The 16,875-nt window shown below is 42.6% G+C and overlaps 1 protein-coding gene across 2 annotated transcripts in view; it reads right to left on the bottom strand.

Moving 5' to 3' along the window:
* Ptprj (protein tyrosine phosphatase receptor type J) overlaps positions 1-16,875 on the bottom strand; it is a 160,440-nt gene that overhangs the window by 29,726 nt on the left and 113,839 nt on the right. For both annotated transcript variants that reach the window (XM_027422616.2, XM_027422615.2), the window contains exons 3-7: positions 10,327-10,587; positions 8,123-8,353; positions 6,896-7,108; positions 2,815-3,078; positions 1,427-1,681 (exon numbers count right to left, since the gene is read on the bottom strand). In XM_027422616.2, coding sequence (XP_027278417.1) covers positions 1,427-1,681; positions 2,815-3,078; positions 6,896-7,108; positions 8,123-8,353; positions 10,327-10,587 — 1,224 coding nt within the window. The remainder of the gene's footprint in view (positions 1-1,426; positions 1,682-2,814; positions 3,079-6,895; positions 7,109-8,122; positions 8,354-10,326; positions 10,588-16,875) is intronic.

Here is a 16,875-nt window from a genome sequence, read left to right as displayed (position 1 = left end):
TTCAATGTAAAATCTACCTTCACACTACCTTCCCCCTCCCTCTACCTGAGTTCCTCTCTATCTCTGAACCTGCCTATTTGAATAAATGGAAGCATAAGTACTTGTCTTTTAGGAGTGTGACGACACACACCTTTAACCCCAGCATGCGGGAGACAGAGCAGGAGGATCTGTAAGTTTGAGACGAGCTATTCTATAGGATACATTACAGGCCAGCCAGGGCTACACAGTAAGACCCTGTCATTAAAAATAATAATAGAATTATCTTTCTGTGACTTATTTCACTTCCAATATTTACAACATACAGCTATGTTGCAGCATACATAAGGACTCACTCCTTAAGGCAGAATATTCTACTGTGTAGAAACAAAGCCATATTTTGTCTATTTGTGTATCAATAGGTACTGGGTGGCTTCTATTTCTGGGTTTCTGTGAATGAACATTGGTGTGTGAACAGCTATTTGAGATTCTGCTTTCAATTCTTTCTGAGAGGTACCAAAAAATGGAAAACTAGATCAGTAGATATTTGTTTCCCTTTTTCTAGATTGCTTTTAATGCTGTTCAACTATGTCCTGAGTGATGGTGACAACTATTCAACAATGGACAGTAACTCTACGTATCTGGGGCCTTACTCCAACCCTTCTTGCCAACTATTCCAAGAAACCTACCCCTAGGCCACACACAAATACAAGGCTGATTTTAAATTATCCCATAAAATAAACATTGCCAGACATGTTGGCACATGCCTTTAATATAACACTTGAGAAGCAGAAGCAGGTTGATCTCTGTGATTTCAAAGCCAACAAGTTCTAGGCCAGCCAGAGCTACACAGTGAAACCTTGTTTCAATAAATAAATAGCAATGACAGGAAAATATTCACAATACACAGGTAAGTGAAGAGAAAGCAGACTATAAAACCACAAATGAACAAAGACAGCAAGGTTTATAAAAGGTAAATATGTTTGTTTGTATGCATCTTAAAATAGTATCAGGGAGATAGTTATGGTAGCACATGACTCTAATCTCAGGATTTGTAAGGTGGAGTTCAAGGCCAACCTCAGTTGCATAGTAAGTTAGAGAGCCACATGAGACCTATCTCAAAAGGTGGTAGGAAGCTGGTAAGATGGCTCAGTGAGTAGAAGCACTCCACAAGCCCGACAACCTGAGTTCAATTCCCAGAACCCAGGGTAGAAGAGAACCAACTCCCAAAATTATCCTCTGACCTCCACACACAAACAGTGTGGCACCTAATTGATGGGTTTACATGTGATTTTTTTTTTTTTGCTTCACTTTGTATTAATGTTATGCACCACACACAGTCATGAAATATTTTAAGATTCTTTTTCATAAAAAGAAAAATAAATTTGTAAAAAGACATCTATAAATTATGCTGGTCTCCTGTAAGAAACTCCAATGTCAGGATGCTTACCAGTTCTACCATCAACTGTTCTGGATGGCCCTTCAGTCCCATCTGGTCCTCGTGGAAATATTTCAAAATGGTAACTGGTTCCAGGCTTTAAGTCTTCAATGATAAAGCTCTGATTTCTGGTTGTATAATTTTTAATCTTCTCACCTCCCACCTCCATGGTAAGAATTCTAAATTCTGAGTCATTGCTTCTCCAAGTCAAACCAATTTCCCTTATGCTGACATTTGTCACTTGGAAGTCAGAAACTGGACCAGGGGCTGTGGAAGACAGTGAGGAAGGTTAGATGAAAAACCTCCATCTCCAGGCATGGTACAGCAGTGGCACTGTCCACAATACCAGCACTTGGGAACCTAAAACAGGGAGATCTCCAGTTCAAGAGCAGTCTGGACTACAAACTGAAAATTTGTCTCAAAAACAAGTGTCTCCAGAGAACAGAGTGATCAACCCTCATAAAACACTGACTTGTTCTCAGACCTTTTGCTGAGAAAAGTCCCTTCAAAAACTGGTTTTCTGGCTAAAGAAAGATCACTTGGCCACAAGAATGCAGATACCATGCCAGTCACCCACAGTGACAGGAGGTAAGGGATGCCAGGCTCTAAGGATGAGTGTTGGCCATGGCTGGCTGCTTCATCTTGAACATGTTATTCTAATCTCACCTCTAGCATTTCCCTGCTAAGATGCCTGCGCACTTTACTTCAGACATGGCTTCCACTTCATAGAGTTAGGCTAACACCAACCATACCACCAGGATGTCCAAGTACTCAGTGACACAGTGCAAAAATAGCACATCACTGAGCATGTGATTATGGCCAATCAATGATCACTGTCATTGCATCTCATACCCTTTAGGGCAAATGAGACCCTGTGGAGCCATGGGCAGTGCTACACATTCCTTCAGGACAGAACTGGGCTTCCTTCCTCACCTTATACTGAGATCTGGCATATAATAGACCACAAGGAAGGTAAGCTATAGAGTGCTGGTTAATTTTTAATGTTAACTTGACCCAACCTAGAGTCACCTAGGAAAAGGAAATCCCAGTTGTGTAATAGGCCCAGACTGGATTGGCCTATAACCATGTCTATAAGAAATGGTCTTGATTGATAAATGAGGTGGGCAGCCCCAGCCCACGATAAGCACACTATATTTGTGCAGGTAGGACTGGATTGTTTAAGAAAACTAGCTGAGCATGAGCCAGGAAGCTAACCAATAAGCCGAGTTCTGGCTTCTGCTTCAGCTCTGCCCTGACTTCCCTAAGTAATGGATTGCTTGCCACCTGGAAGTATATAACCTGACATAAACTGTTTCTTCCCCCAACTTTCTTTGGTCACAGAGTTTATCACCACCACAATAGAAAAGCAAACCAGAACAGGTACCAAAGAGTGAACTTACAAGTATACACTTGGAGGAAGTCTGATTCGCCCTCATCATGACCCAGAAAAGGACATATTGTGATGTTGTACAAGGTACTTGAAGTGAGTCCACGGATGATGGCCTCAGTCTTATTGACAGTTTGGTTGAAGGCACTGGACCCGCCAGCCACATGTATCTTGTAGGTGTAGCAAAAAGATGACTCGTTGTTATTGATCTTCCAGGTCAGGGTCATGTTTGTGGCACTGATGCTCACAGCTCTGATGTCAGAAACCTTGATGGAATCTTTGAAAACACAGAGGAGTAAAAAATAATCAGAACAGTCAAGTTCAAAGGAGGGTATCGTCAGGACCTGCCGTTAGTCCTGAGGAACACATTTAGAGACTGGTCACCCTCATCATCAGCTCAGCAGGACCAGAAATGTATGTGGGTCCCACGGAAGTCGGGGATCAGTGAAGACACAGCCTGGTCAATTGTACCTCACAGATGCTCTGTCTTCAGCTTGTGAGCGGACCTCAAAAGATACTACAGATTCCAGATCAAACAACAGTATGGACTTTCACATGTGGGGGGGAGGACCACGACAGAAAAGTCCTCAAGTACACCCAAGAACAAAGACTATTCATCATGAATTAAAGGTCTCACACCTGGACAGAGAGCACACAGATTCTAAGATTAGCTGGCCTTGATCATCCAGGCAGACCTTAGGAAAGCCACTGAGCTACTTTCTCATCTGTCAGATAGTTATCCACCCTAACCTTACAAAGAGATAAGATAACATGAGAACTAGATATCCTCCAATTGTAGTGGGGTAATCTTTTTTGTACACTGTGAAGATGTGTCTTTGCCAAGGCACCTTCTGACTAGTTTAATAAAGAGCTGAGTGGCCAATAGCTAGGCAAGAAGAGGTTAGGTGGGACTTCCGGGCACAGAGACAGAAAAAGAGATAAATCTGGGTAGAGGAGAGATGCCAGAGGAGATAGAGAGGAAGCAGGACATGCGGGAGGAGAGGTAAAAGCCACAAGCCACATAGCAGCACATGGATTAACAGAAATGGGTTCATTTAAGTTATAAGAGCTAGTTAGAAACAAGCCTAAGCTAAGGCCAAGCTTTCCTAATTAACAGTAAGTCCCTGTGTCATTATCTGGGAGCTGGCTAGCAGGACAGAAGACTTGTTACATTCAGTTATCTACTCTCCAAACCATCCTGTCTTTTTTCATGCCTGTCCTGTGCCCCAGGAGGCTGCACCCTGCAGGTGACATCACTGGAGTCCTTCCACATGAATGAGAAGGGCAGGATGCTGAGGGCTGGCTGACAGGGGAATAATCAGTCTTACATCCCACATTTTCTGCTTTTACCAGGCTCCAGAAAAACTGTCTCCTCCCTCACTCCAGCTTTGGAGGTAGCTTTCCATTAGCCACATGTTTAGGACCTAAATATACTCTGATAGTTCCCTTACCCTTGACCCACTTAGCCAGTCACTTGAACAATATCAGATGGCCTGTCTGTCTGTCTGTCTGTCTGTCTGTCTGTCTCTGTCTCTGTCTCTCTCTCTGTCTCTCTCTCTCTCTGTCTCTCTCTCTCTCTCTCTCTCTCTCTCTCTCTCTCTCTCTCTCTCTCTCTCTCTGTGTGTGTGTGTGTGTGTACACACACATGTTGGAGATATAGACAGATTTTATATAGATATATTTCCCCACCTCAATTTCACCTGTTAAAATCCTAACTGCTGGGCTGACGCCATTCAAGGTGGGCTTCAAGAAGGTGACTGGTTAATCATGAGGGTGTAGAACATCATGAATAGGGTTAGTGTCATTATTAAGAGGCTCGTCTGTACTGCGATACTAGGACACAGGGTCTACAGCTCAGAAGGAGGCCCAAAACCACAGACCAACTATCTCTAGCATTTACCTTCACACTTCTATGCCCCAGAACTGTACAAAGTAAACATTTGTCATATAAGCTGTACAGTTTAGTAATTTGTCACATCAACCAGAACTAACTGACACATAGGTACAAAATTCAAACATCATATAAAGACCACATAGCTTCCATATTGATCAAATCATGGGAAAGTTCACTATAACCTAAGGTACGTACGCATCCAACCAAAGGTCTACAATACAGTCACAATAACTTTAGTTTTTCTCAAAGTTCTTTTAAAAATGACATTCAGAACCCTGACTACATGACTCCTCTCATCAAATAAGGCAGATGTCCCCTCCTCTGGATGGACCCAGCTCAGCAGGCCTAGTAAGGGACACAAGGACTAGATATGGACCACCCTCCTATGCAAGTTTCTTGTGTGTAGGACAGCCTACCACCAATAACAGCGTCTATGGGGAACCCAGTCTTTTCAGCCAGCCCTCCTTGTCCTGAGTCTCAATGTGCCACTGCCACTAGACCACTGAGGACCCTGAGGTCAAACAGCTGCTCCAGGGCAACCTCTCTCCTTCCCACCAAAACGTTAGCACTTCCAGAAGAGGAAAAAAGAAAGACACAAGTTGCTCCTGCTTCGGCATGGATGCTGGGGAAAGTGTCATTCCTTACAAGCACGGTTTCTAAGCAATGTCCCCTCCACATTTTCTAACCCTGTACAGGTCACACAGCCTCACCAGCCATTGCCGGCAAGTACTCCAAAGCATGCTTCTTCCTCCCCTCTCCACTCGCTAAGGGACAAAATTCTCAAGCTACACATGCAGTATCCCTCTGAAAGGTGCACTGAACCTTTAATAATTACCAAGATGGTCAAGATGTCCACTAAGCCCCCTCCTTTCCCTGCATCCCCTCATCTCAGGCTCCAGTCCTCATTTCCCAACACCTGAGCTCCTGGGTGGCTCTCCTGGCTGGATCCTGTCTAGGGCTTCTTGCTGCTCTAAGCTATCTGCTGCTGTTCACACGGCCATTCTTCTGAACACTATCTTCCCCAGTCACCCTTCAGAATAGAAGGCTTGTGGTCCAGGGCTATTTTTTATACATATTTGGACAGAAGAGTCCAAACAGAGTCATAAGTCTGTCAAAGGCCCTCGGGTGAGCCGCCTTGCCACCATCCTTCCCACTATTCCTTTGCTCTCTGTCCTCACACCCCAGGTCTATCATCTGTATTTCTGATCAGGACACTCCTCAACTCAAGTGTCTCTCTCCCCCATTCCCCTTCCACACCATCTCCATTTATCCAAGACCTACCCACCTCCCTGTAAGAGACCCTCCCTCAGGACTGGATGCTAAAATCACGCTCCATAGCATTGTGAGAGCAACAGAACACCTATGCAGCTGCCCCGCTCCTTTTCTAAGCAGTACTCAACATTCTTGGTAGGAGGAACTGCTAGTCACCCACATGAGAGCCAAGGGACAACAGCTCCCTCACCCAGCACAGCCACTCATCAAGCAGATACACATCTATCCGGGGACTTTGAATTCCAGGATATGGCCAGATCTAGGGTCGCCCAGCACTTCCTGGATGCCAGCTTGTCTTCTGTTCTTGCTTCCTGACCCTCACTCCTGGTCTGTTGACCTAGGATAGTCTTTCAAAATATTTTTGGCTAAGACACCCCAAGCCAGTGCACACCAAGTCCCTGAGAGCCACAGAGCTGCGGTGTCTGTTCCTGAGCTCAAAGGACCCAAGTGTAGATGTCTCCATGCATGTCTATCTCAAGGCCCCATCTATACAGAAAACACCCAAGACCAGGAACCATGCATCCCCTTCTTCCATCACCAGCACCAATCACAAAAGCTTCCAAATACTGAACTCACAGCTAATGTCAGCAATGTGTCAGCACACACACTGAACAAAAAGTTCAATATGAATCCCAAGGGCAAACCCAAACAGAAGCTCTCTGGCTAATCTGCAGATACAGAGGTGAGGCAGCACCCCACATCTACACCCCTGCTCAGTACTTACTGAGCTTCACAACCGATATGCCGTGGCCATAGAGGTTAAGTAGAAACCCAGTGCATGGGCTCTATTCAAAAATCTTTCTAAGGAAGATCTTGTCAATAACAGAACTAGCTGCAAGAGAAACAATTCAGATAAAAAGAACTACAAAAGAGAAAACGTTATGTGGGGGAGACTCAGGCTGAAGCCATTTTGCAAAATCCAACCTACCTGTTGTAAAGGCTTTTATTCCAGGCTGTCCTTCTGTGTCATCTGCTGCTCGAGGATAAACTTTGGCTGTGTAGTTAGTACCAGGCTTTAGCCCAGTGAGCAAGACCTGTGTGAGGGAGGGACTCTGGACACAGGCTAGGACTACAGAGCAGAGGAAATTCCTGTGTACTTGGGATAGGTTGGCCACTGGGCTTCTCTCGATGTCATTGGTATCTGTTTCAAACACAGAAAGCAAAAGACATTAACAACAAGAGAATACAACCCCCACCTTTCATCACCCCATCCCATAAGATGACACATCCAACAGGGCCCACAGTTGGCACTCCATAAATATCTGTTCTCTGCCTCCTCCTGAGAAAGATCCAGTTCCCTGAAAAGAACTAGATATTTCACTTTGTACTATTACTCCAGAAACACCATAGATATCGTGTGGTTTTCTTTGAACTCTCATGTGCTGAACCATTCTCCTTTCTTTAGGAGCTTATATTCTACCATCCCCACAGACCACTCCATAACTCCACCTTTGCTAACAAGTCCACTCAGGAGTGTTTTCCCAGGACTACACCCAGGAGAGTGGCAGGAACATCAGGGAATGAAATAGGAATAGCTCATAGGCATTTCTCCTTGAAGCATACGGAAGGGCCTCCCTACGGAGCAACCAGACATACAGAACAAAGCAGGAGGGGGAGATGAGAGCGGCCCATCTTCTGAAGGCCTGACTACCTATCATGGGCCATAAATTATCTTTCATTCTGAGCACTTAACATCTGGCTTCTGATTCTAATTTGTATCTCTGTTTCCTTGGTGTAAAATGGGGATGAAATTTCTGTCCCTCTTCATTTCAGTTACCAGAGGAATCCACTAAAAAAAAAAAAAAATGCTACAAAGTCTACAAATGACTCCTCCAAACAAAGTACAGAGACATCTCCTGCTCTTCTCCATGGAGATGACTGGTTCGACCATCCTTGGGTTAACACTTGTCATCTGTTCCCTTGAAGAAAAAGTGAAAAGGCCTATCTACTTTCCTGAAGTCCAAAATCCAAACATTTCAAGCCCTACCACCATGCAGAGCCCCATGTTCACTTGTACAACACAAGCCCTCTTCCTTCTTCATAAATCTTTGAGATCAGACTACACTGTGGCAGGAAAGCCCTCCAGCAATTGTAAAAACCCTACATAAATCCATGAACAGTATGTTTTAAAACCAAAAAATGATAAGATCAGAACCTGATGCACAATTTTGTAACTCCCCTTCTGCACCCAACAAGTTGCAGATATTGCAGGACCCAGGCTTCAGGCCAGAAATATTGAAGGCCGAATGCGGAGTTATCTGTTTGCTGTTTCCGAAGCATTCAAGAAGCATCCGGTAGGAGGCGGTACCATTTGCATCGCTCCAGTTGAGAGCAGCCTGTGTCTCACCCTTGGAAGCAACTTGGAGATCAGACACCGGCCAAGGTTCTGTTTCAAAAACACACAGTGGAGATTAGTGAGAGAGGCATCTGCAGTCATCTCTCCTTACATCACTGCCACTTCAAAGTGACCCACTAAAAATATTTCATTCGTATCAGAGTCTAAACATCTCCATGACATCACAGGGGCAAGGAACAAACACTATCAAAAGAAAGGAGAAGGAATAAACCTTAAAACCAAAACTTCTTATGTTCTATGTTACTGTTCAAGATTAACCCCAATAGGAATTTTAAATTCTTAAAATATACTTCCACACAGTGGCATTTAACTGTTTTTAATTCTAGACACTGAAAATAAAGCATAAAAAATTAACTATTTCTAAATCTAGAGGTCTCAGTTCCAAATGATCCAAGCAATATCATTTTACAGTGCCCAGATGTTCTAACCCAGGAGACATCCTCGAACTCCAATGCCAAGGAGTGCAATTTTCTAAAAGACTCGCCAGGCCTTTCCATCACATTATGGAAACATAAATTAAACCATTTCAGTTTAAGGGACATGCACTCTCTTCAGTTTTTGCAACTTTTTTATTAATTGATTAGTTGGTTTCACTGTGTAGCCTAAGTTGGGCTCAAACTTGCAACCATCTTCCCACCACTACCTCATGGGCACTAGAACTAAAAGCATGTGCACCACACCCAGCTTTGCTCCCTTCGTTTGTGATAGAAGAACAGGGAGACCAGAAGGGGCAGGATGACTCACTCAAGAACATAGACTGCTGGTGTGTTCGGTAAGGAGACTAGAATGCAGATAAGCACATAAAGGCAAAAACAGTGATTTACAGAAAAAAACCCTGCCTGAGGTCTGAAGGAGGACTGATTGCATAGATACTGGCCCAAATGATTCTCCTGCTCTCACATGAGGTGACTTCTCACATCAGGTATCTCAGATGCACAGCTTTCTAAATGAGGTCAGTTTGAGTTGCTTGGTTTTGTAGTTAAGTGGAGATTACATGTAGTTAAGTGGAGGCCTCCATGCCCATCCAGCATGTACTATGTGGGTGCTGAGGATCCAAACTCTGGTTCTCCCATTTGCACAGCAAGCACTTTGCATACTGAAACATCTCTCCAGCCCCAGTGAGTGTGAGGGAGAGTGTGTGTGAGAGAGAGTATGGTGTGTGTGTGAGAGAGGGGGGGGGAAGAGAGAGAGAGAGAATATGGTGTGAGAGAAAGAGGGGGGAAATGGGGGGTATGCAGTGTGTGTGAGAGAGAGTATGATATGTATGCGTGTGTGTGTGAGAGAGAGAGACAGAGAGAGAGAGACAGAGAGAGAGGGAGAGAGAGAATATGGTGTAAGAGAAAGAGGGGGAAATGGGGGGTATGCAGTGTGTGTGTATGCAGTGGGTATGCAGAGAGTATGGTGTGTATGTGTGTGTGTGTGTGTGTGTGTGTGTGTGAGAGAGAGAGAGAGAGAGAGAGAGAGAGAGAGAGAGAATGGTGTGTGTGAGAGACAGAGAGAGAGTACGGTGTGTGAGAGAGAGAGAGGGAGGGAGAGAGAGAGAAGGAGAGAGGGAGAGAGGGAGAGGGACAGAGAGTTTTATTGGTGCTGAGAGTTGAACTAGGGTCTCACACATACTAGGCAATCATGATATCACTGAGCTATATCCCCTGCTCTCTGTCTTTATTATTAAAAATTTTAACACCAATAAACTAGACAATTTAATGGATCTTGGTGGCCATATGGATAACATGGTACTCTAGCAGCTAGAATCAGGCATTCTAATTCAATCGCTTAATATCCGGTATTAAGGGCTCTTAGAAGAAACAACTTCTCCACATCACAGTTTTCACCCTCTGCCTTAGACTTTATGATGACAAAATAATGTTTTTCATATACAGTGCCTGATATGACCTCATCCATACAGCCCTGTCCTGTGGACTCCAACATGAGTAAGGACACTCTCCTCACCTCCCCATGTTACTGCTACTATAGCCACCAGCCCTGTTTACTTTGTCCCTTACTTGTTGTGACATTTTTGTCCGTGGAGTTTCCCGAGGTCTCATTGGCTATCATCGGAGTGATGGAGAATGTATAGGAAGTAGCTGCACTTAAGCCTCTGATGGTGTATGATGTTTGGTTTTTAGCAGTGGTAAACGTCATATTCTTTTCCATCTTAGTCTCTATTCTGTAAGTGTACTCTGAAGGAGTTGAAACATGCTTCCATGTTAATGTCACGTTGGTTGGGCTGGAAACAGCTTCAATGTCAAACCCAGGGCTTGGTGCTATTTAAATATAGAACAGAGAGATGTTAATTACATATGATAAATGTAAGAATAAAGCCCACCTTGTATGTCTACTTTTCAAAACTCAATTTTATTTCTCTTCATTTGCCTCTTTGACTTTCCTACAATACACACTCATGCACGTGTGTGTTCTTAAAACTGACAGCAAAACAAATAGAAATTGGCCATGCTGTGAGTTTAACATAGAGTGAAATTCCGACATAAGCTGATACAAAGAGATCTAAGATACAAAATGAGTCTCGGAAAACCGCCTATGAAAATCTAGTCTACCAACTGGCTGAAGAACTTGGAGTGAGCCCCTTAAAACTACTCCATGTTAACTCTACTATACCACACCAACTCTGAAGGGTTATTATTAAGCCATCATGACAAAATAGACAAGACATTAAAACTTCAATCCTACTTGCCCCTGGTCATAGAATTTTATTTCAAGTCATCTCGACTATCAGACTATCAGTTTCATCCTTGGTACAATGCCAGGTATGCAAGATCCCAAACCGATGCAAGCCACAGGATTATTCACAGTGACACTACCAAGTGCATGTACCCAAGTGTTCACCCCAAGTTCAACACAGAGGAGTAATGCCCAGGAACAGCAAAACAGAAGGTAAGCCCTTCATCCTAAGGTGCTGGGTAGACCTAGGGGTAACATCTTCTCAGAATGAACGGGATGGTATGCCTCACCTGGTTCAGGATGGGTGCAAATTTTTCCAGTTTACAGAAGGGGCAGAAGAGAAACAAAGAGAAATGAAACACTCTACAAAGTTCACAGATCACTGGGTGCTGCCACTTACAATCAATGATAACGATGATGAGAACACAGTAGCAACAGCTACAGCAGAGGAGGAAGCAAAGGAGGAAGCAAAGGTGGGTAGTTAGCAATGTCCCAGACGTGCTACCAGGTGCAGAATGTGCACCTTCCACTCACTCATCTCCCCTGCAGCAGGACAGCTATAGCACCATTTTCAATAGCAAAAAGATATGCTAAGAACTGAATTTTCTTCATTCATACAGGGAATCTGAGTGGCATGGGGAAATAGATTCCCACATTTCAAAGGTCATGGGGAAGAAAAGCACATTGTTTTTTTTTTTCAAATTTTGCTAAATGTTTCCATTCTATTTATTGAAATAATACTGTGGATTTTGTCCATTTTATTAATCCTGCATATCATATATACTGTTTGCATATGCTGAACCATCCTTAAATCCCTGGGATGAAACTCACTTGATCACCATGAACAGTCTTCAATGTGCTGCTGAGTTGGGTTTCTGGTCAAAGTCATTTCATTTATTAGTATAAACCTCCCTCTTAAGGACAGCCTTTTGCCATATCCTGTATGGTTTGAAATATGGTCTTCCCATTTTTTTCTCAAATATTTTAATTCTTTTTTTTTCTTGCATTGTTGGTTATCTGAGAGCATGTTGCTAGTTTCCAAATATCTGTGAAGTTTCCAGAGTTCTTATTAACTGATTTCTAGTTTTCTTTGACTGTGAGAGATACTTGCAGTGCTCTCAGAATTCTTAAACTTGTAAGATATATTTTGTAGCCTAGCAGAGGTCTATCCCAGACAGTGCTCAGTCTCCAGTGGAGAAAAATGTGTATTTGCAGCTACTGGAGAAAATCCCCAGATGTGTCTTTTAGGTCTCTTTGGTACACACATAATTGGAACTCAGTCCTTCATTCTTACTTCAGCAATGTGGATAGTCCAACTGGAGTTAACAAAAGTCTCACAGCTTTCTGTGGTGATTTGAAAGAAAATGAACCCCAAAGGAAAGAGCACTATTAGGAGGTGCAGCCTTGTTGGAGGAAGTGTCACTGTGGGAGCAGACTTTGAGGTCTTTTTCTCAAGCTTCACTCAGTGTGACAGTCAACTTCCCTCTGCCTTCTCGCCACCATGGAGACAGCACCATGTCTTCCTGCAGGCTGCCATGCTCCCCATCGTGATGAAAATGGACTGAACTTCTGAAACTGTAAGGGAGCCACCACCTCAATTAAATGTTTTCTTTGTGAGAGTCGCCGTGGCCATGGTGTCATTTAACAGCAATAGAAACCCTAAGACACGTTCTTAATGTGGTAAAAACACCTCAATTACTCACCCTGCTGCTGCCTGTCACAGAGGGTAACTCTACAGATGGGTCAGGTTTACAGCCTTAATCCAGAAATCAGTTCTGGAGGCTGAGCCTAAATCCTACTTCCTGAGTATTGTGGGCTAAATTGTATCATCACCAAAATCCACATATTAAAGTAGTAAGCACCAGTACCTCCAAGTGTGTGTGTGCTTGCAAGACAGTGTGTGTCAAGGGGTTAAGTTCAAATGAGGTCATGAGGGTGGAGCCTCTCACAATAAAACAGGTGTCCTTGTATGTTGCAAAATATTTGTGTACACTGTAATGATGCGTCTCTGCCTAAGGTGCCTTCTGATTGGTTTAATAAAGAGCTGAATGGACAATAGCCAGGCAGGGGAAAATAGGCAGAATTTCCAGGCAGAGAGAGAGAAACTGGAAGGGGGAATCTAAGCAGATTTTACCAGCAGACTTGGATCAAGTCAGATGTGCAGCACTAAGAAGAGGTAACTGAGCCACATGGCAGTATGTTAAAAAAAAAAAAAAATGGTTTCATAAAGTTATAAGCACTAGTTGGAGAAAAAAGCTAAGGCCAAGATTTCATAATTAATAACAAGTCCCCAGGTCATTATTTGTGGACTGGCTACTCAAAGATAGTCCAACAAGAAAGCTTGCTGCAATTGGTGTCCAATGCATGCAGCATGTAAATCCACACAGGGCTGGGAAGAAAAAAAAAAAAAAAAGGTCCCAGTAGGCTCAACACTTGCCACACACAGAGGCTTTTAAGAGACCCTGCTATTGAGCACTTGAATGGGGTTTATGAGCAAAGGTGGAGGGCCTAGCCACTGCTTAACAGTTTAAGGTTTGGCTCACACAGTCAGAGAACAAAGGCTGCAGACTCATAAAGTCAGGTCCAGACCAAGAAAACCTCCAAACAGATACAGTATGCTTAAAATGTGCTTAGAAGCTGAAGAAACAAAAGAAAATGGATATAGGCAGTCATATAAAAAATAAATAGTTTAAAAATAATAGTCCTTGCCGGGCACTGGTGGCACACGCCTTTAACCCAGCACTAGGGAGGCAGAGGCAGGTGGATCTCTGTGAGTTCGAGGCCAGCATGGTATACAGAGCAAGTTCCAGGATAGTCTCCAAAGCCACAAAGAAATCCTGTCTTGAAAACCAAATAATAATCATAATCATAATCATAATAGTCCTTAAAGAGAGGGTAAAGTAATATAAAAGGGAAAAGTTACATAAAGATGGGAAATACACAGGGTGTCTGGATCCTGTACAGTGCTTTGTTGACTTTAAACTTTTTTAAATGCTAATGAACAAATAACAATAGCTTCTAAGAGACATTGGGTTATGGAAACTGCTAAACTAAACCAATTTATATATTTTAAGAATGTTTTAACTTCAGAATGGAAGTCAGAAAATATGTTGCATTGGGGAAGAGGTTTTGCTTTTGTTTCCACTATAAACAAAAAGCTATGGATTTCTTCAAAATTAAAAAAGGCCAGATTTGATTGGGGAAGACCTGCTAAGGATCTTGGCTATTAACACAAAGAAGAAAGAAAAACTACAAGACAGGTGATGTATAAGCAGATCCTTCTGCATGGGAAAAGCTCTGAGATAGATGAGACATGATAAATCTTGTTAGCCACAGAGTCCTCATGTCTTATTATATGCTACCCTTTCATATGGCATAGATGGAGATTTATGTTATAGTTTGGTTATACAGTCCAAACGGACTTATAAAGCTGATAGATGCCTTTTACCTGCTCAAACATAGAACAAAAAAATAACCTTTAAATGGCTTGTGCACACCATATATTCCATAGCTGTGTTTATGAAGATATATGTGTTACCTTTGAAAGTTTAGGTGTTTTCAAAAAAAAAAAAAAAAGACCATACACCAATGAAAATAAGTAGCCCAGGTGATTCAGCCTCCCAGAGTACCTGCTACAGTTTCCTCAAAATTCTGCATCCAGAACAACTTCAAAGCTGCTAGCTAAGGTGGTCCAGCCCCACAGACTACTCCAGCCAAGACTTCAGATAAGCTCTACACTCTCACACAGAGACTAAACAAAAAATAATACACTAACTCTCCCAGGACTTGATTATTATCCCAATTTTCTCAGGAATGTCGTCACCCCTAGACAACAGGAAGCAGCCTAGAGAACATGGCACCCACATTCACAAGAGATAGGTTGTTTCTGATCCTTCGATGGATGTTTGCCATTGTTGGGGGGGGGGGATTAGTCGCAAGTTTTTACTGGTCAGGGTCAGAAAAAAAGGAAACCAAACAAAGGAGATTAGATTCAATAATCTCTTTCTGAAAAGCAAAGAAGAGATATAAAAATAATAGGATAAAAGAGTAGATTATTGAATCTAAACAACTATTAATCTCAAATATTTTACAATGGTATGAATTTTTGTATATCGATACAAATTTAAGGTTATTTTTGTTATACTGTACATATGTTTCTATTCTTGTTTAAGGTACTTTGTATATTGATATGAATTTGTATCAATATACTATGTATGTGTACATATATGTTCTTATTTAAGGTATTGTACCTATGTAGCTTGCTTAAGAATGTAATGTAAATTTCTAGTCCTTAATAGTTATTATTATGAAATATTAAGATAATTAAAAATGCAGGCTAGTAGTCATCTATATCAATCAAACTTATAGTCATGTTAGATGTGTTTTTAAGGTCAAACGAGAGATATATTTGATAGACAGATGATCTTCAAACACTTAAAGAGATCTACAGAATATGGCATTTAAGATTTTTTAATAACCTAAGGTTTTTCATGATAGTGACACACATCTGCTCCTGGCAGCACCAATTTACTTCAATAAAAGATGATGGCTGTCCAGCTAACAATCTAAGCAACAGAGGAGAGGCTAACTTAAATGCCCTCCCCTGATAATGAGATTGATGACTGACTTATATGCCATCCTATAGCCTTCATCCAGCAGCTGGTGTAAGTAGAAGCAGACTTAAACTGAACTGAACTGGAATCCAGTTGCAGAGAAGGAGGAGTAAAGAGCAAAGGGGTCCAGACCAGGCTGGTGAAACCCACAGAAACAGCTGACCTGAACAACGGGAAGCTCTTGGTCCCCAGACTGATACCTGGGATACCAGCATGGGACTGATCCAGACCCCAGGAATGTGGGTTTCATTGAGGAAACCTCGGAAATCTACCATATCTCCTGTAGTAGTTCAGTACTTATCCCTAGCACAGGTGTGGACTTTGGGAGCCCATGCCACATAGAGGGATACTCCCTGAGCCAAGACACTCCCTGAGCCTAGGCCCTATCCCAATTGATAAAATAGACTCTGATAACCCTTATGGAAGGCCTTACCCTCCCTGGGGAGCAGAAAGGACATGTGATAGGTAGGGTTTTAGTTGGGGGGGGAGTGGTAAAGAAGGGGGGAGGGAGAGGCAACTGGGGTTGACATGTAAAACAATCTTGTTTCTAATTCAAATTTTAAAAATCTGCAAAACAAAAAAAGATAATGGTTGTCAAAGACTTTCCATATGGAGTCTGCTTTTATTTGTGGCAAAGTTAGCCACTGGGCAAGAAACTGCCCTTGCCTCAACTGCTGACAGTATGCTGCCCAAACTCAAAGTGGCTGCCAATCTTTGCCAAGACAAGGTAGGACAGTCCTTCAAAATTCCTGCTTCACAGAAAAGTCTGTCAGATATTCTAGGCCTGTAGGCCAAAGATGAATGCCCCAATGTTGCAGAAGAACCTTGAGTTACTGTCTAAACAGGCAGCTATTTCCATCACTTCTATAGTTTTAGAAGTAGCTTTCTCTACACTTCCTGTTTACGTGGGTAATATTTTCCCTTCTTGGGTCTCTGATGAAGGCTCAAGACTAGATAGTTATAAAATTTTCTTTGTTACCAAATTCAAAAAGAAACTTACAAAAGAGGTGTAAAGTTTATAAAGGTCAAGAGACATAAAAGCTTAAGTTGTCTATGTGACAAAATGTTTTGAGGTTTAAAAAGATAGTTTCGGGTTGGTAATACAAGTTAGGATAGAAAATTGTTTAGGTTTAAAACTTTGGACTCGCCGGGCATTGGTGGTGCACTCCTTTAATCCCAGGACTCTCGAGGAAAAGTCAGGCAGATCTCTGTGAGTTTGAGGCCAGCCTGGTCTACAGAGCGAGTTCCAGGACAGGCTCC

This window comes from Cricetulus griseus, chromosome 6, assembly GCF_003668045.3.
Source record: "Cricetulus griseus strain 17A/GY chromosome 6, alternate assembly CriGri-PICRH-1.0, whole genome shotgun sequence".
Lineage (NCBI taxonomy): Eukaryota > Metazoa > Chordata > Mammalia > Rodentia > Cricetidae > Cricetulus > Cricetulus griseus.
This window is presented reverse-complemented; position numbering and strand designations above follow the sequence as displayed.